General features: G+C 35.8%; 3 protein-coding genes across 3 annotated transcripts; 1 reads left to right on the forward strand and 2 right to left on the reverse strand.

Annotated features, from left to right (window-relative positions):
• Positions 1 to 2,174: 2,174 nt before the first annotated feature.
• Positions 2,175 to 8,424, reverse strand: LOC113714707 (UDP-glycosyltransferase 91C1). Its single transcript, XM_072067324.1, has 2 exons — positions 8,182 to 8,424; positions 2,175 to 7,898 (listed from the first exon to the last, which is right to left on the reverse strand). Exon 2 carries the CDS (start codon positions 3,851 to 3,853, stop codon positions 2,339 to 2,341), a length of 1,515 nt encoding a protein of 504 aa, XP_071923425.1. The 5' UTR covers positions 3,854 to 7,898; positions 8,182 to 8,424; the 3' UTR covers positions 2,175 to 2,338.
• A 2,517-nt stretch (positions 8,425 to 10,941) lies between these two features.
• On the reverse strand, positions 10,942 to 12,972 carry LOC140015524 (UDP-glycosyltransferase 91C1-like). The gene has a single exon (XM_072068174.1). It carries the CDS (start codon positions 12,826 to 12,828, stop codon positions 11,380 to 11,382), a length of 1,449 nt encoding a protein of 482 aa, XP_071924275.1. The 5' UTR covers positions 12,829 to 12,972; the 3' UTR covers positions 10,942 to 11,379.
• Positions 12,973 to 15,213: 2,241 nt separating this feature from the next.
• On the forward strand, positions 15,214 to 18,955 carry LOC140015406 (GATA transcription factor 25-like). The gene is made up of 7 exons (XM_072067946.1): positions 15,214 to 15,704; positions 16,267 to 16,350; positions 16,431 to 16,564; positions 17,560 to 17,664; positions 17,881 to 17,986; positions 18,493 to 18,540; positions 18,665 to 18,955. The coding sequence occupies exons 1-7, from the start codon at positions 15,363 to 15,365 to the stop codon at positions 18,767 to 18,769; spliced, it is 924 nt and encodes a 307-aa protein (XP_071924047.1). The 5' UTR covers positions 15,214 to 15,362; the 3' UTR covers positions 18,770 to 18,955.

Consider the following 18,955-nt stretch of genomic DNA (forward strand, 5'->3'; position numbering starts at 1 on the left):
ATATAATTTTAAATGATAAGGCTGAAAACTCGAATAGAAATAATTAAATCTTAAGTTAATTTGTCAAATATAAGTTGAAATGTTAATGTAAACAGTAATAGATATAAATTCTAATTGAATTATATATGTTCAAAATATAAAGATTGAAACGTCTACTCAAAATAATTCAACCTTATAAAGAAATGGTAAATGCTATATAATTTGGGTCATTGAGCACATTTAAAGCAATGCAAGTCCATAGAGAAAGTAAAAGAGAAAACTCAAAATCCAGATAATAAAAATATGAATAAACATAAAGTCAAATGTTACTAAATATTTGAACATGAACAAATCAAAACAAAATTGGCACAGAGAAATGTACATTGCATTGAGCAGAAAATCTTGTTCTTTATTATAGGATAGAATAAATTTTAAATAATCTTTTACTTTACATTAACTTTAAATGATAACTTATTTTGACAAATATTTTTTCTTAAATTTGAATGATAAGGTTGAAAACTCGAATAGAAATAATTAAATCTTAAGTTAGTGTGTCAAATATAACTTGAAATGTTAATGTAAATAGAAATAAATATAAATTCTAATTGAATTATATCTGTTCAAAATGTAGAGATTGAAAAGTCTACTAAAAATAATTCAACCTTATAAAGAAATGATAAATGCAATCTAATTTAGGTTATTGAGCACATTTAAAGCAATGTCAAGTCCATAAAGAAAGCAAAAGAGAAAGCTCAAAATTCATACAAAGTGTCACGTGTCAACAAAAGGGACTTCTACAGTAACTATGGACTTTTGTTTATCTTATAGTAATTGAATTATATTTGTTCAAAATGTAGAGATTGAAAAGTTTATTAAAAGTAATTCAACCTTATAAAGAAATGATAAATGCAATCTAATTTGGGTCATTGAGCACATTTAAAGCAATGCCAAGTCCATAAAGAAAGCAAAAGAGAAAGCTCAAAATTCACACAAAGTGCCACGTGTCAGCAAAAGGGACTGCTACAGTAACTTTGGCCTTTTGTTTATCTTATAGTAAGATAAGATAAGATAAGATATATATGTAAAGAGATACATCATAGATGAAATTTAAGAAGAATCAAGGGCTGTTGCAAATTGAGATTTTGAACATGGCTAACGTTTTTATGTTGGCTTTTGGAAAACATGAACACCAATTATAAGTCGGTTGATCTTGAACATATTTGAAACATTTGTAATTTGAGTCTGTTAATCAAGGGGTTGATACTTTCTTATGGCGTAAATTAGTGGCCTGCTAAGCTTTTGTCTAATATCATTTGATCACACCATATATAGTTTCTCTCACTACATACTTTCTTTTATTTAATTTGATACTTTGGTGTGTATGTATGGTCAGATATATCAGTACACGAAAGATTAATCAAAAGTTTAAATTGTGGACTTTTGAACTTGTGTGACTTAATATTTAGCCGTTGGATGAATAATCATACAATTTTGTGAATTTGTTATGCAATCCTTACACACACGTATATATGGTATTTAATATAACTATGCACTTAGGTTTTATCCATCATAACGAGATAGTCATACATAACTTGAAACTATTAACAAACATCTAAATATACTTAAAACTGTATTAAATTGTTAAATTTTCCTCTCTTTTCTTATTAATTGTGAGAAAAATTTTATACAAAAAATATTACAATGAGAAACACAAGACAAGTGCAATATATGGACATATTCCCATACTATATATATATAAAGTAAGAAAAAAATACACACAAACACTTAGATACATTTACATAGATACTCAATTAAAATTGACAAGCTTTTAGAGTCTCCAATGTGTATATTAAAACCCGATTCATCAATCTATTAGAGCTATTTCAATTTGGCCCGAGCTTTTGGCCAACTCGAAATCATGGTTAAGTTTTGAGTAACTCGTTTAAAATTGAATTGTTTGCACTCCGAATTGTGGCTTAAAGATATCATTCATGATAGTTATTGATAATAGGTGCTTTGTATGAACAATCCAAGTGTATTGTAATATCGCATTCTTTTTTTTTTTTTTGGTGTGTTGTGGGTGGGGGGGGGGGGGGGGGGGGGGTTGTTGAGGGGGATATACCACTCAAATTGGACTTTGCTACCAAAGTATTCGCCCTATGAGAAAATCTACCTAAAAAGGAAAAGAGGAAATATTAAACGTAAAAGAGTTAAATTTGTGATCATATATAGATTTGACTGTGGTAGTGACTCTTAATCGATCTCCGTCCTATATACTATGACTGAACAGACATTAAATGCTACAACAGAACACTCGAGGATCATCCAGCACAATTCTCATACTTCAGGAAGTAGGTGTTCAGGCCAGGAAATTAGATATTTTTCTCTCTTCTAAACATCGAACAAATGTGTCTATATAATCTTGATTCCTCTTCCCATTGCCAAACAAACTTGTCATTTGCCTGGCATTAGCCCTCATTGGCTCTCCCTCCTCACTCACTACTGCATATCTCAATGTCTCGGCTACAGCAGTGCTTGTGAACAAGCCATCTTCTGCAGCTCTTGGTATCTCCACTCCAACTTTCTTGCCTTCCAATAGCCTAGCATTCAGCCCTTGATCATTCATCACTGGAAATAGTATCAGAACTCGGCCGAAACCAAGTGCCTCTATCACTGAATTCCAGCCGCAGTGAGTTAGGTACCCTCCAATTGCTGGATGACTTAATATCTTCACCTGAGGAACCCATTCAGTGTAAACCACTCCTTGGCCATTGGCATTGATTCTCTCTCTGAACCCTTCAGGAAGCATATCTGTCACATCTTTTTTTGATCCGGGTGGCTTTCGTAGTACCCAAAAGAATGGCAATTCAGATTGCTCTAAACCAATAGCCAAGTCTTGGACTTCTTTTTGGCTAATTGTTGCTTCAGTCCCCAGTGCCACATAAACAACTTTGTTTGCAGTTTGTTTATCTAACCAGTTTTTAATTTTTTGCCACTTTTCATCAGTTTCCAATTCATCATCATCGTCAAGGGATGGAGGTAAAACACCCAAGGAAACAACTGGTTTCTTGTAAAGTTCACGAACAAGATTGAACCATTCTGGTTCAAATTCAACGCTTGTCCTAAATATTACCAGGTCGCTTCTATCAATAGAAGCAGCAAACCTGATAAAATCTGAAGCTCCAGATTCATTGCCAGATGCATCCTCGATGTTCTTCCGCACCTCGTGCAAGCGATAAGCACAGTTAGATGGAAAGGGTATCCATTTGGGCACAACTGTGAAGTCCTCAGCCGTTGATCTACCATCCTCTCCACTCAACCAGGCAGAGGGACGTCCGAGAAAGGACAAAGCTGCTGCAGTGAAGAGACTAAAGAAGGCAGCTGAGACACCATTTTGAGCAGCAATTTCGGGTAGCCAGTGGGAAGCATAGTCATGTATAATCCAATCTGGTTTTGGCCTTGTGTTTTCAAGAAAGGAGGCCATTGGTGATTGAAGCAAGTCAAAGGCTATCTTCAAGAACTGATCTTGTTCATGGGGTATGTCAGTTGAAGTCTCTCCCTGCTTTGGTAAGTTGTCAACTTCTGGCAGGGGAATGCTAACAAGCTCAATCTGAGAAGCTAATTCTTGGGGGATTTTAGGGAGTCTTTGGAGGTTTCTTGGAGTGGAAATGAACGAAATTTTATGCCCTTTTCCAGCTAACAGTTTAGATAGCCTAAAAAAGGGTATCAGATGACCCATGGCTAGCCATGGGAACATCACAACATGGAGAACATTGCTGCTTTCCATGGAGAAGAGATGTATAATGAGGCTAGACTCTAGAGTCGAGACAAGACAATATTTCCTGCTTTGTGAAGGCTCTAAGGTAGCAAGCATAAATCGGCTATTATATAAGAAAATTGCGAGGCGAATTCGCCGTACCTGGACTGGTGTATGAGGCAGGACTTTCTGAAATTTTTAGACAATATTATATTGAAGTTTGAACCCAGATTGACTGGCATTTTGCATAAGTGAAAACGTCATTTAAATCGTTAGCGCAAACGTATACATTTCATGGAAGTTTCTGTTTTCAAGTTCCAAGTAAGAACCTCGCAGAACAAATGGTAACCCTCTTCCCGCTTCAAATTCCCTACTTCTGTCTGCTCATATGGATAGTTTCACAGGAGTCAGAGAGAAAACATGCATCAAGCTTTTGAGAAAATTTTAGGCCATTAAGACCACTTGAAGATTTGAGATGCCAGTTTGAACTTATTTTCAAGAAAGTGAGGAGTCATCACATATCCAAAGGCTGGTGACCAACATTTTTCTGACCTTAGATAATCCCTTCTTTGTTTAGTTACTAGTTAATTTGCAAAACTCTGCAAAAGTCTAATTGAGAAATATTTGTACGACAAGATATATGGAAGTACTAGTAGTAGTTGATATTGACTCCTAATTTAACCTCAACTCTTTGTTGACTACCCTTACTCTAATCATGGTATTGACCATACTTCATGAGATTATACCGGAATTGAGGTTAAAATTTAAAGCCTGAAACTTTCTCACAAGAAGCCATGTCCAAAATGACATCCTAATTAATAGTGATTAAGTTCGTTTCGAAGACGATGACATTATTATAAACAATGAAGTGCCGGCTGGAAACTCGGGCTGAGAGGGCAGCCGCCCCCAGGTTTTGAGATTCTTCTTTTAGCCCCTTGAAAATTTTTTTAAAAAAATTTCTTTTAACTCCTAGGAAGTTTTATAAGTTTGGAAGTCTTTTTCTTACCCCTCCAATAATTTGACAAAATTCTATTGCCCCACCTCCTCCTAGTATTTGCTTTATGGAAAATTTGAACTTTCACTCTTTTTTTTTTTGAAATAAATACTCCTCCAATTGCCTCCCCCTCATATTGATAAAGGAAGAAGAAAAGTTTGATTTGGCATATGAAGAAAAAATAATTGTTGAAAATTTTATTGGTTCGGACTCTCCTCAAGGTGATGAAAAGGTATTTGATTTGATAGATATGGATTTCATCGGAATTCAAAAATTTTTGGCTCCAAAAGAGTTGATTGACAATATGAAAATTTTGGATGATTGTGGCAGTGGCTATTCTGAACTATTTGGTGATGATAATTTTGGCAAGAGAGCAACAATCTATAATTTTGTATTTTTGGGCACTTACATTGGTGGTAAATATGGTGACTCTGATGATGAATGGATTTGTATGAATGAATACTTTGATCAAGAAGAAATTGCTGACAAATTGTTTGCAAAATACAATGTGCGTCCACTGTCACATATAAAAATGAAGCTAATAACCGGCAACAAGATGGAGTTGTATGTCAACTATACAGTGATACAGATTTGCATAGAGATTGTTGCTCGAGATGGTGTTGGACCTTCTGCCTCAATGGAGAGCTTGGTTTAAGGGAAGCAATGTTGGCAAACTAAACTAAGTCTAGAACCATTTATTTATTAGTTTTATTAGAGTCAGTTTTTTAGCAGTTGTATGATTTAAGAATTTGTATTTTATTTGGTAATTTCTTTTTCAAAAATTTGGGTTCTATAGATCTTATTATTTCATTAATTGATCTACAAAGTTCAGTTTTTTTTTTTTAACTGCTTTGGCATTATACGTTACTCTTTTAAAACTTTGTATGTTATGTAGAAAAAACTTTTGTTTGAAGTAATTTGGGTATACCTTTCACTTAACTATTTTCTTTTAGTTTTCCCTTTGGCATACTGACTTTCAAATTTAGGTAATTGATTCTATATACTTGTGATTTTATATGTTAAGTTGAAACTAATACATTTGTATATTTTCAAAATTTCTCTTCTTAAACATAAAAAACCAGCATTGCATTTAATTAGCAATATTATATAAGCATTTTGGTCTTCAGCTATGATTGCGTTTCAAAATTTGATGCTATAAAATATTTAAATATATTTTTCCCATCAGAGTGTAAGAATGAGCTAGTAGAAAATAAGTAGTCATATTACTAAATAATTAATACACATTTCCAGTTAGTAATGAATATGTAGCTTTTATTTCATACATTTTATTGTTGTTTTGTTAAAATAATTCAGTGACAAAAAAGAACTCGCTGATCTACAAAATTGATTTACAATCTTTGACTTTGAGTTGCAATGAAAATATCAGGACTGGATAGCTAAGTGTTAGAAATTTTTTTTTTTTAAAAAAAAATAGAAGCCATAACTTTAAAATTATACCTGAAAATGATAATTTTCTATACATGATGAACCCAACTCCTCGCCTGCTCCGGCCCAAAAAAAAAAAAAGCAAACAAGTGGGGTGAATTGACACCACTTAATTTTGGAAAATTAATTTTAGGCTTAGGTAATTTAGAAAATTTTAAAGTTGTATCTTATTGGACCCCACTAAATTTTATCAAATTCTCTTTTCTATATACATTGACCCCAAACAATTGAAATTTCATAATTCTCGCCATCACAATAATTTTGAATTTATTTCAAGTTATTTATGGAAGTTAGTTCAAGAATAAATTCATTCAAAGTTTTCAAAAACAAGGGGTGTATTTTTTGAGTGGAGTAAAAAAATCAATTCTTCAAACTGCAAAGTTTTCAAAAACAAGAATTTTTCTAGTAGATGGAATTTTTTTTTTATTTATAACATGAAATTAAGTTAATATAATTTTTTTTATAATACGGTAAAGATAGATTTTTTAAAAGAAACTCGTAGAAGATCAAGTTGATGGTGATTCATAAATTATTTTTTAAAAAATCAAGATATTCATTTGGTTACATTGAAAAAGATGTATTTAACAAAATTGATAATAAATTGATTTTGCAGCGTTTTAAAAAAATGAATACTCGTATGATACAATTTTAACATATATGTAACGTTAGTAGTTTTTATTTTTATGTTTTAAAAAAATAAGTTTTAGCGTACTAAAAACTTGAGTGGGGTGTTAGCTCCGCCACTGTCGCAGAGGTACCATCACCTGCTAAGAAGTGTTGAAAGTCTTCATCTGACTTGGACTTAATTTGATTATGAGTTTATGATCCTTCTCGCATGCATTGTCAGTGGTCATCCCCTTCTTTGGGATGCTGGAGGCAATGTTTTAAAACTCGGACCGTTAAATGAACCGATGAAGTAAAAGGGTCGAGGTTCAACCGATCGGACCGGTTCAACCCCGGTTCAATAAATAAATAAATAAATAAATTATATATATATACACACATATACCTATGCACAGAAAATAATCCTAGTCTTGTAATAATTGCCAAAACTAAAATATACACCTAGTGTTAATAATGGTTAACATTTTCTTTCTTCTCAAACTTCTACCTAAAATCCAAGACCAGAAATTCCCTTCATGTTGAATCATAAGTAAATTACAGGTAAATACCAAGAACTATTAGCAAAATTCAAGGTAGAGTTAATACCCAAAGAAACAAGAACAAAAACAAACAGCCAGGTAGACAGCAGCTTAGTACATGGAGGCCTAATGGCTAATTAAGAATTATGTAAATTGCTCAATCATAGGTAAGTCAGATATTTCTCTGTCCATGCATGTTAAAACTAGGTGAGATGCGGTGGCATGTGGAGGATTATGCTATTGCATCATTCTGCTTTTGCATCCAAGTGGAAATATTCTTAATGAAACAAATGATTGCGAAAGGTCAAACATAGCCAACTAGCATCTGCTTGGTTCTTTCTTGAAGAGTGCCTTTCATAGTTTCAGTTAAAGAATCAATCATATGAGATTGGCAGCTCTTAGTTCTGTTCTTTCTTATTCCAAATTCTTTTACTGCCTCATTCAATTGAATCCCTCTGCAATCTCCTAATGGACCAAAAGAACGAAAATGCTACTACCAATTTTTAGACAACAAAGAGAGAAACACTGCAACAGCCAACGAGCTCATCACTGCAACGTGCAACAAAGCCAACTAACGAGCCTTCAAGCCAGCAATAAGATAAAAAAAAAAACCCACTGATTCAGTCTCCACAATAAGATAATAGATTAACCCACTGATTCACCTTTGCTACAATCTTCAAGCCAGACAACAAAGCCAATTAACGAGTAAAAAAAAAATTGCAGGACAAACTGATCAGCTTATCTAATTTGAGGACAAACCAAAAAAAATACCTTTTCTAATTTGAGGACAAACCAGATCTTTTGTGAAATCAAACTAAATAAGAGGGTGGTGGTGAAGCCGTGAAGGTGAAACCAGATCTTACCTGAAAATGAGCTACGAGGATCAAACTCATCAAAACCATCATCTTGCTTCTGATCAGCAACTGAAGGTGGTGGTGAAGCCGTGAAGGTGAAGCAGGGGCAGGCTATGGAGGAAGATTGTTGGCTGAAAAACAAAAGGGCGAAGCGGCGGCGAAGCAAAGGACGAAGAGTAGAAGACCGAATGAAGATTGAAAAGTGAACTAAAGAATAGGTTTAGATAATTTCGGTCAAAATTCAATCAATTTTGCCCAAAATTAAAAAACCGCGGTTCACGGTTCGATTCAGATTTAACGGTTTGAACGGTTTTTTACGGGTTTGACCGGTTCTTGAACCAAGTCAACACAAGTAATGAACCGGACCGGACACATGGCCGGGTCGCGGTCGAACCGATCGGACCGGCCGGTCCGGTCCGGGTTTGAAAACATTGGCTGGAGGTCAGGGGTTCAATCCCTGCCTCCCACAACTTGCCACTCTACGTGGCTGGTCTTTGACCCCGCGGGATAGCTCGAGTGGTCCGCTCCCCCTCCATAGAGTATGGTGACCTTCCTGGCTTGTCTTTGTCCCCGCGGGGTAGCTCGAGCGGTCCGCTCCCCCTCCTTAGGATATGGCGACCTTCCTGGCTTGTCCAGGGTTCGAGTCCCGTTGTTAACGTGTTCGGTGTGGAGTGGGGCCTCCTCTCCAGGACCGCAGGGGATTAGTCGGACTCCGTAAGGATTGACCCGGACACCCCTGTGTCGACAAAAAAAAAAAAAAAGGACACCCTAAATTTTTCAAAAACTAAAGGATTAACTGTTTTTGGAGGTGTTTTTGAAAAACTTTGCTGTAACAGAGTTTTTAGAGTATATTTTAAAATATTTTTAGAAAATATTTTGGAATATTTTTTATTGGCACTTTATTTTGAGATATTTGGTAAAATTTTTAAAAAATTTAAACTAATTTTTAGATTATCTTTTAGAGTACTTTGTTGTAACTTTTATTGTATTTGAAAAACTAGTTTTTGAAAAACACTCCAAAAACAGGAGATCCAAACAGAGCCAAAGCCTTGTCTGATAACTCAATTCAATACTTAAATTTAATAGATTCAGATCTTAATATATTTAGATCATTTGATAACCAAAAATTGAATATCGAAATTAATTAAGGGTCTGTTTGGTTGGAAGTAAAATGTTTTCCTTGGGAAAATATTTTCCGTGGAAGTAATTTTCCTTGAAAATCATTTCCCTTTCATCATTTTCAGGTGTTTGGTTAGCTTATTAAAAATATTTTCTTACTTCATTTTTCTGGTGTTTGTTTAACTTTTGAAATATTTTCATTTTTATCTCTTTTTTTAAAAAAATATGTTTTTATTTATTCATGGAAAATATAACAAAATATTCCTCTTACATATTCCTCATTTTTCTAATTGAAGGTATCCCTATTCTGTCCAAACGGATTGCTCCACGAGCCAACCTTGGGAATGTACTGAAGGTGTCATAAACCTTAATTTGTTTATCTGGATGAGATATACCCACATTAGACAATGCATCAGCAACTATGTTAGCCTCCCGATAGCAGTGCGTGAATCTAGGTGGATCATCTAATAACTGCCAAATCTGGTTGACGTATTTTCGAATTTTCCATGGACACTGAGTACGACGTTGGATGATCCCAATTAAAATCAATGAATCTGATTGTACACATATGTTTCCAAAACCGTTATGTTTCACTTTTATCTCTATCTTTACTTTCTACACATTATAACTACATACTTCTTCCCATGCAAAATAAGAAAATTTATCTCATTGTTTAACTTTAAAAAATCTTGGAGAAATGTATATATGAATAAAAAATATCTCCTTAAGCAATAAACAAATTGCTGGCCATTTAGTGTCAAATATCAATCACATGCAATACTTATTGTGACATATATCTTGCACTCTCACTGCTGAAAGTTTCTCTAAAAAAGAATGTCCCTATTATACATAATTAATTACTAGCATAGGATGAGCAGGATGAGGTTTTTTTTTTATTTTGAATATACTAGGGGGAGGGTTGGGTTGGATTGGGTGGTACGGAGGAAGGAGTGTAAAGAAGAGGTTTTGGGTTTAAGTCCTCCTATTTACACTATAAAAAAAAAAGAACATACTACAAGATGTTTTCAATAAGTTTGGAACATACTACATGCGGGATACATGCATTTCGGAAAACAACTTCAGTAAGTTTGGAAGGGAAGTTGTTTTCCATAAGATGAGTGAAAATATTTTACATAGGAAAATGTTTTCAGTAACTTTTGTGCAATCAAACACGGGAAATTAGGAAAATATTTTCTTGGAAAACATTTTCACCCGAAACAAACGGACCCTAAGTGGCACTGAATTTCTTAGGTAAAATTTGCTCCAAACATTAAGTGATAAACTATTCATTGAATAAAATATGCGCTTAAATATATTAGATTTAATACTTAACAATTCAATAACTTAATTAATTCAAGCTTCAGTTTTCAGAATTCAATTTTATGAGAGTTTATGCCTAGGGTAACTGCTGTGGGATTGATAGTGATTTAAGATCATTTGGAAGACAATACTTTGATAAAGCATACACAAGCATGGCTGAATTTCAACATCATTTGTATCGGCATCATCGCAGAGGACTGTAATCAATTTGTCAACTTAATAGTTTCAAAATTCAGTCGATATACTAAGAGCCCTCATCAGTCATGATTGAGCTGGAACTCAGGCAGTAAGCAGAAGTAAGTTAGTGTAAATCATTTATTAGTCAGTTCATTTTCTGGGAAACTCGTGTCAGTTCTAAACTGATGTAATGGAAAATTCTTTGACAGTATTCTGGAACTGTTACATCGATGGATCTCAACAACAACACAACCCTGTCAATTCTGTAATAAGTTCTTTCTTAAAATCTTTTATCTTATTCTCTGCTAGCTCCAGATTCTGCTTTTTCTAGCAACATGTTTCTGGTAGAGTTTATTTTGCTAATCTAAATGAACTTTTCAGTGCATTACACAAGCCTCCAATGACAATCCTACGCAGTTTTCCATCGACTAAACAACTCCTCAGTCCTCACCACTCCTTCAATAGGCAAACTGAAGATCCACTAAATTGTTACCTTCAACACAATGTCCATGAACCATGATGTTAAGACAAACTGAAGACTTTTGAGGACTCCATCAAGCAGTTCATTTTATCTGGATCATCATGAACAACTCATGTACCTTTCTCAACAGCTGGGCCAGGGAACAAGATGTGTTTTTTCTCTTCCAACGAACGAACAAAACTGTCAAGATAACTTTGATTAGCATTCCCATCGCCGAACAAATTTTTCATTTTCAGGGCATTAGCCCTCATTGACTCTCCATCTTCACTCACCACTGCCAATCTCAGCGTTTCAGCCACTGCAGTGCTTGTGAACGAGCCATCTTCTGCCTCTCTTGGTATCTCCACTCCAACTTTCTTGCCTTCCAATAGCCTAGCATTCAGCCCTTGATCATTCATCACCGGAAATAGTATCAGAACTCGGCCGAAACCAAGTGCCTCTATCACTGAATTCCAGCCGCAGTGAGTTAGGTACCCTCCAATTGCTGGATGACTCAATATTTTCACCTGAGGAACCCATTCCGTGTAAATCACTCCACGGCCGTTGGCATTGATTCTCTCTGTGAACCCTTCAGGGAGCATCTGTGAAACATCTTTTGTTGATCCTGGTGACTTCCTTAGCACCCAGAAGAATGGCAATTCAGATTGCTCTAATCCAAGAGCCAGTTCATGGACTTCTGTTTGGCCTAACGCTGCTTCAGTTCCCAGTGCTACATAAACCACTCTGCTTACACTTTGTTTATCTAACCAATCTTTAATGCTAAGCCATGTTTCATCAGTTTCCAGTTCATCATCTTCATCCAGGGATGGAGGCAAAACCCCTAATGAAATAACTGGTTTCTTGTACAGTTCACAAACAAGATCAAACCATTCTGGCTCAAATTCAACACAGGTTCTAAAGACTACCAGGTCACTTCCCTCGATAGCAGCAGCAAATCTGATGACATCTGAAGTTCCAGATTCATTGCCAGATGAATCCTCTATGTGCTTAGCCACTTCGTGAAGACGATAAGCAATATTCAATGGAAACGGTATCCATTTGGGCACCCTTGTGAAGGCCTCAGCTGTTGACCTACCATCTCCTTCATTCAACAAGATCGATGGAGGTCCAATATAAGCCATAGTTGCTGCAGTAAAGAGACTAAAATAGGCTCTTGCGATACCATTTTTGGCCGCAATTTCCGGTAACCAATGAGAAGCATAGTCATAAAGAATCCAATCTGGTTTTGGCGTTGTGTTTTCAAGAAAGGTGGCTATTGGTGATCGAAGCAAGTCAAAGGCTATCTTCAAGAACTGTTCTTTTTCGTGGGGTACGTCCATTGAAGACTCTCCCTGCTTTGGCAAGTTGTCAACTTCTGGCAGGGGGATGCTGACTATCTCAATCAGAGAAGCTAAATCGTGGGGAACCTTGGGGATTCTTTGGAGGTTTCTTGGAGTGGAGATGAACGAAATTTTGTGCCCTTTTTGAGCTAAGCATTTAGACAGCCTTAGAAACGGTATCAGATGGCCCATGGCCAGCCATGGGAACATAACTACATGAAGAAACTTGCTGTTTTCCATGGAAAAGAGACGACAAATAAAGCTACACAATATGTCTTCTGCTTTCTGTAGTTCTGACTTCTGAGGCCTAGTAAAAGTAAAACAAGCAGAGAAGGGATAGGCTCATAGGCACAATTGCCAGTTTCGATTCGTCCGTCTGATAGTAGAGTCAATAATTCGGTGCCGTGAGTACTAAAATTAAATTGAATGTCCACATCTAAAGCAGCAGCAAAGAAAAGGACCATTTGTATCCGTTCAAAATATTACTGTATATCACTACTATCTTGAATCCGGCAAACGTCCTTTTAATCATTATCATCTAACTTGTCTTTCATCCAAGCAGCTATATTTCAAGGTTAAACTCACCCACAAGTAAACAGAAAGAAGAATACTTTTTTTGGCTGTCTCGTCCTACCACCTCTGCTAAGAAACTTACGCCAATTAGTGGTCGAGTTAGTCTCTATTGTTTATGAGTGCATACAAGGTTTCCATTTTCTTCTGAATAACATTGCATGGCCAAAGTGAATGTAATCAAGATTTTCATGAATGAATTAATATGGAACAATGGCTAATTTGAATTAATTGATTTCCAAAGAACTTCATTCAGACATGATATCATGGACTGGACTTGATTCAGGGATTTGTGGAGAAATGTGAAAATGATGGTATAGGATCATTTTCCAATCGTTTCACATTATAGTTCCATGAAAGAGATATTTTGTATATTTTGCCATCAACACCGTAAAATTCTCCAAAAATAATGAATAAGAATCCTAGTTATTGGTTTTAAGCAAAGAATCATACGTAACACTATAGTTTCACCTTGAATCATGTTTATTTTATGGATTAACTTTTTATACACGGACATTATAATAAATTTTTTACACTAGCAGTTTTGGATGTATGCTATAAATGCATGATTTTAATTTTAATTTTGAATTCGTGTTATTTAGCATGATCTAAACCTACTAATATAAAAAATGTTATACACGGACAGTGTATAAAAATATTATCCTTTTTAATTAGATAATTTTGCATTTTCCGGAGACTTAAAACAGTTTAACTTTTGTTTTTTGACGCTAAAAGTTTCCTAATAAAGTAATAGATGATGCTTCAAAGTCGACACTCCTATCACCTAAATCCACGTCTATTATAACTTTTAATATTAATATAGTACAAGTCATCAATGCTTGTGGAACAAATTATTAATGCATTAGGGATGTGGATTTAGGTGGTAGAGTGTGGATTTTACCCACCTCTAAAGTAATATACAGAGAATCCCTTTCCCAATGACACAAATTTCTAAAAACTTCTGCAAAGTCTTATTTCCTCCCACTCGTCTTGCACCATTGCTTAAGAGTTTTACAACTACCACAGTTTTAAGAGTTTTAAAGAAAATTTTCTCATAAACAAACCTTCTTTTTGCTCTGTGTTTTTTTTCCTTCCAAAACCCTTCTTCTCACATTGTGTACAACTGATTTTTGATCACTGTCAAATTCTATCAATCACAAAATAGTTGCTATTTGGTATATCAATTGGCATTATTTTGTAATTGCAAATCACCATTCGTCATTAAAGAGATTCTCAATAGTTATTTTCATTAATTAGTTACTAATAGTTAATTAGCGCTTTAATTATTCAATCATTAGTTATTCAATCATTAGATACTGGTTTCTAATAAGACATAATTTTATTAATGGAGATAAGTGTAATTTTACAAACATCATAGGAGGCCGGTGAAATTGAAAAATCTCAGAGGAGGTTTCTTAAATTATCCCTTTATTCTTCCAAATTCTCTTGAACTCAATCAAAAGTTTGAAAAGTACATCAAGATTATCGTGTGTACTATGAATGGAATATTACTTTTTCTAAACAAGCTCATCCATTACAACATAATAGCAATCAAACCCTTGAAGATTTTACTTTTTTAAAACCAACTAGGGGCCAAAAGCTACAAAATCACGTCATTTAAACCCATTAAACTTTTAAATTTACCATTCACCTCCCGCCCGGCGGGGGACCAAAATCACAGTAAAAGTTGGAGATTTTGTAGAGTACAGCATTGTGCAATTTTGTAATATTTGTGAGCCAAGCTAATGATATTTTGCACAACTTTCAGGACTTGAGTGCAATTAATTCCAAAAAAGAATTAATAAAATACGCAGATAAAAGCGTCCTCTCCCCTGACCCTGAGCCCCTGACCGCTGTCCTTCCTCCCGTGTCCGGTACAACGCAGGTTCTTCTCCACACTCTACTCAGCACTGCCATTACCAAAACTACCCCTACGCCCCTGCTATTTTTCTCTTCCCATATCGTAAATATCCCCAAAAAGACATTACATTTCCTTTTTTACCCCTCCCCACGCCATTTTTTCTCCCGACGCCGGTACTTTTACTCTCACACACACTCACGCACTACCTAAGACTCTCTGCATATATATATTTTATAGGGTTAGGGTTTTTTTTTCCTTGTTTCATAGCAAAAAGGAGGAATAATCTGTAGGGGTAATGCTTTAAATTGAATTCAATTTCGAAAATTAATCGAAGAAACGAGGAATGTATACTCCAGTGCAGTTGGTGGGGCCGACGAACGGCCACGGTCAATACTCCAGCCATGGTGGTGGAGATGATGTCAAGGCCGCCGTATTTGGAGGCGGAGGTGGAGGAAGGGAATCGATTGAAGACACTGAGATTGTGGGCTTTGAGGATGGTGGCACAATTGGGGGTTTGGATGGAATCGAAGTCTCGCTTCCGCAAAATACCACCTTGTACGGTGGTGGTGGTGGTGGTGGTGAAGGGGTGGCAATGGCAATGCCGCACGGCGGTGATGTTGCGAACCAGCTTACGCTTTCGTTTCGTGGCCAGGTTTACGTGTTTGATGCTGTTACCGCTGAAAAGGTGAGCACTTTGTGGTTTAATCATGTGGGATTTTTTTTTCCTTTTTGCATTCTTATAGCTCCATTTGTTATGGGAAATATGAAGTCTTGAGGATTTCTAATCCACGTGTCTACTGATTTTGACGGGCTAATGTTGAATTTAGAGCATTCTGTCTACTTAAGCAGTGGAAAAGTAAGGCGATTATAGGCTGTTATGTGGCTTCTTATGATCTTATGGGAAATGATTTTAAGTAATAAGTAGAATTTTGTTCTTTTTTCCTGAAAAGGGGAAAATCTTTTTGGTCACTCATCATTCCTCATTGTGGCATAAACGACAGCATTTGTTCTGCATCGCTTAATAGGCGAGAATTTGGCTTTTGGTTTGATCAAATGAAAGCGATTGCAAAATTCCAGACATCATTTCTAATATTGATAGCTAAACGAGAACTATTTTTTATTGTCCAACGTAGAAAATTTTGTCTTAATGTGCTTACCCAATTTAAGTAAAACTTTGATAAAGCAAATTGATTGGAGGATACCTTGGGTGATTGATTTGGAATTGTTTTGGTATCATTTGACTGCAGGTCCAAGCAGTACTCTCACTTTTGGGTGGATGTGAATATACTCCGGGTACTCAAGCAGTAGACTTGCCATATCAGACTTCAAAGGTATAGATGAGCTGTGCCAGTTCATTCACCTCTTTTGAGTTGTTCGATACCAAGCCTGAATGTCTGACTTCTTGCTTCAGAGTTTGATGGACTATAGTGGGCGGTGCAATGATCCAAAGCGGGTAGAATCTTTGAATAGATTTCGACAGAAAAGGAAGGAACGTTGCTTTGATAAGAAAATCCGGTACAATGTCCGTCAAGAAGTTGCAATGAAGTAAGCTGGCTTTTGTTATTCTCTTCGAGTTAAATAGTTTTTGTAGAACAGAGTAACTTGCTTCCATAATTGTGTTCTTTAGCAGCGTCGTTTTGGTTGAAATGATTGTTTTCGCTTTAACATTATGATGGGCATATCTCAGCACGGAAAAACTGCTCTTTTATGCATTTGAACTTTCATTTTAAGGTTTAGAAGTTTGTAATCTCTGTAATTTCGTGTTGCAACGTGTCACAGAAGATTCTGGTAGGGCTAGGTTTGAATTCATTAAGAATCTTTGACAGAATCTGATGTTAGTTCGGCATAGAGATTAAGGCTAACATAGTGGTCATACAGATGGGTTTTCCTTGTACTTTCTTGGGAATATGTATTTAGCATTGAGTATATTTGTATCCCTCATCACTTTGCTTGCTGCTTTGTAATGCAGAAAGGTTTACTTCCTGGATTCCAAATTAATAACTGCACTTATGGAATTATTTCTCTATGAAACAGTAATATGACTTTGATAGATGGAGCTTAGTTTCCACTTCTACACTTAATCAAGCTATGTACACATCAAATTCTCCAAGGAATGTTCTGATAAGCATCGAATGTATTTAAGGTTACTCAGAGATACCAACACCTTGTAACACTTTCTATGCTGATGGATATGCTTATTTTAAGCATGTCACTTAAAGCATTTTGAGTATGTTTTTCTATCTTTCTGAAAATGCTTCTAATGCGATATTGGATTGAGCAGCAAGGTAAATTATTTATATTAGTTAATAATCTGTGGTATAAGAGGGAAAAAAATCCGGCCTTTTAAACTTAAATGTGCCAGTGAATTAGTATGATTCAATCATGCATCCTCCAAAAGATTAAGAAATTGTTTAATCAACCCTTATACGCCTATAACTACTGATGACAGAGATTCTAACATCTTCAGTTCTACAAATGGTATACAACTTCTGTTGTCAGTTGCTCTTCCTGACTAGTATGCCTCTTATCAATTCCATTAGGATGCAGCGAAAGAAGGGCCAATTCGCCCCGAGGAGTTCTGAGGATTCTGTTGCTTGTGATGTTGCCGAAGAGTCTGGACAGATTGATAACCCACCAGAAACCTCGTGAGTTCTATCTTACTTAAAAGAGTTTACATTCTGTTTCATTCTGAAGTATGCAACAAAATTTTGGGCTTGCATCTTGCCTTTGATTTGGTAATGCCACAAACTTATAACACGTTATAATTTTTGGCACATGACTTTTTTTATACATTTTTTGTATTTTCGCCTCAGTGCTATGCATTGATTTCTTATCCATTTCAATCATTTGTCTTCTTTTAGATGCACACATTGTGGTACAAGTTCGAAGTCAACTCCAATGATGCGGCGCGGTCCAGCTGGTCCTAGAACTCTTTGCAATGCATGTGGGCTTTTTTGGGCAAACAAGGTTGGTGTACCTCTAAAACATTGCCTCTCAGTTAATTTTATTCTGCTTCATTGGAAATTAAGATATTGAGTATGTAGTACTTTTTGTTGACGTAGTTTATATTAAATAATCCACTAATTGGTGAGGTAGTAGTTTGCTTCATACCTGGATTCCATTGAACCCAGTATTCATCTTCCAACATTTTAGGTGGGTTAAATTGTCAGAGTTGTCATTTGAGGTACTGATATGATTCCACAGATATTTGGCTGACGTTTTGCTCAATCATAAATTATGGCCTGGACTGTGACCAAATGAACACCTGTTTCCCTTCGTGGGATGGACTGGGAAGCCATGTTTTAGATATTACCTGGATCTTTTGATCACTCTATCACATCCTGTAATCAATCTGTAACATGTTCAAAGTTCATTAATTTATTATACTGGATACTGTACATTTGTATAGGCTTTTTGAATATGCTGGATTGTCTATCATTTTATAGCTTACCTACTTTTGTGCCGATCTGCAGGGAACATTGAGGGATCTTTCCAAGAAAACCCATGCTGTGACTGAAGAGGTAATTACTTTTGGAGGGGTTTTATCAGAGCAGCTAGCTCTTGTTGCATTTACTTGCAGTCACCTCTGACATAATGCACATATTCCCTTGTCACCTCTGATTACCCTCTTTGCCATGTATGTAGGACGAGGCTGATAGTGACTCTGACTATGGAACTCCCATCAGTGCACGTGGTAATCTTGTTTCATTCTCCACCAGTACCAGCTCAGCTGTAGCAGCGGAGCAATAAATTAAAGCATTGGCAGGGTTAGCAGGCACATTATTGACCTTCTATTACCTGGGCTGATAGAAGGTTTTAACTAATCAATGTCAGCCTGTTCCCCAACTGTACAGTCTTGGTTTATATTAGATGACATATAATCTTAAATACTAGCTATGATGGTTTAGAAATTTAGGATATCCTGCTTGGAAGCCA

The sequence above is a fragment of the Coffea arabica genome, chromosome 10e (genome assembly GCF_036785885.1).
Source record: "Coffea arabica cultivar ET-39 chromosome 10e, Coffea Arabica ET-39 HiFi, whole genome shotgun sequence".
Lineage (NCBI taxonomy): Eukaryota > Viridiplantae > Streptophyta > Magnoliopsida > Gentianales > Rubiaceae > Coffea > Coffea arabica.

Excerpts from the sequence above, each read along its gene's own strand:
- LOC140015406 (XM_072067946.1), top strand. The coding sequence starts at position 15,363 with ATGTATACTCCAGTGCAGTTGGTGGGGCCGACGAACGGCCACGGTCAA. Across the intron at positions 17,665-17,880 it reads GATAACCCACCAGAAACCTC|ATGCACACATTGTGGTACAA; the intron begins GTGAGTTCTATC and ends GTCTTCTTTTAG. Across the intron at positions 17,987-18,492 it reads GGCTTTTTTGGGCAAACAAG|GGAACATTGAGGGATCTTTC; the intron begins GTTGGTGTACCT and ends GCCGATCTGCAG.
- LOC140015524 (XM_072068174.1), bottom strand. The coding sequence starts at position 12,828 with ATGGAAAACAGCAAGTTTCTTCATGTAGTTATGTTCCCATGGCTGGCC.
- LOC113714707 (XM_072067324.1), bottom strand. The coding sequence starts at position 3,853 with ATGCTTGCTACCTTAGAGCCTTCACAAAGCAGGAAATATTGTCTTGTC.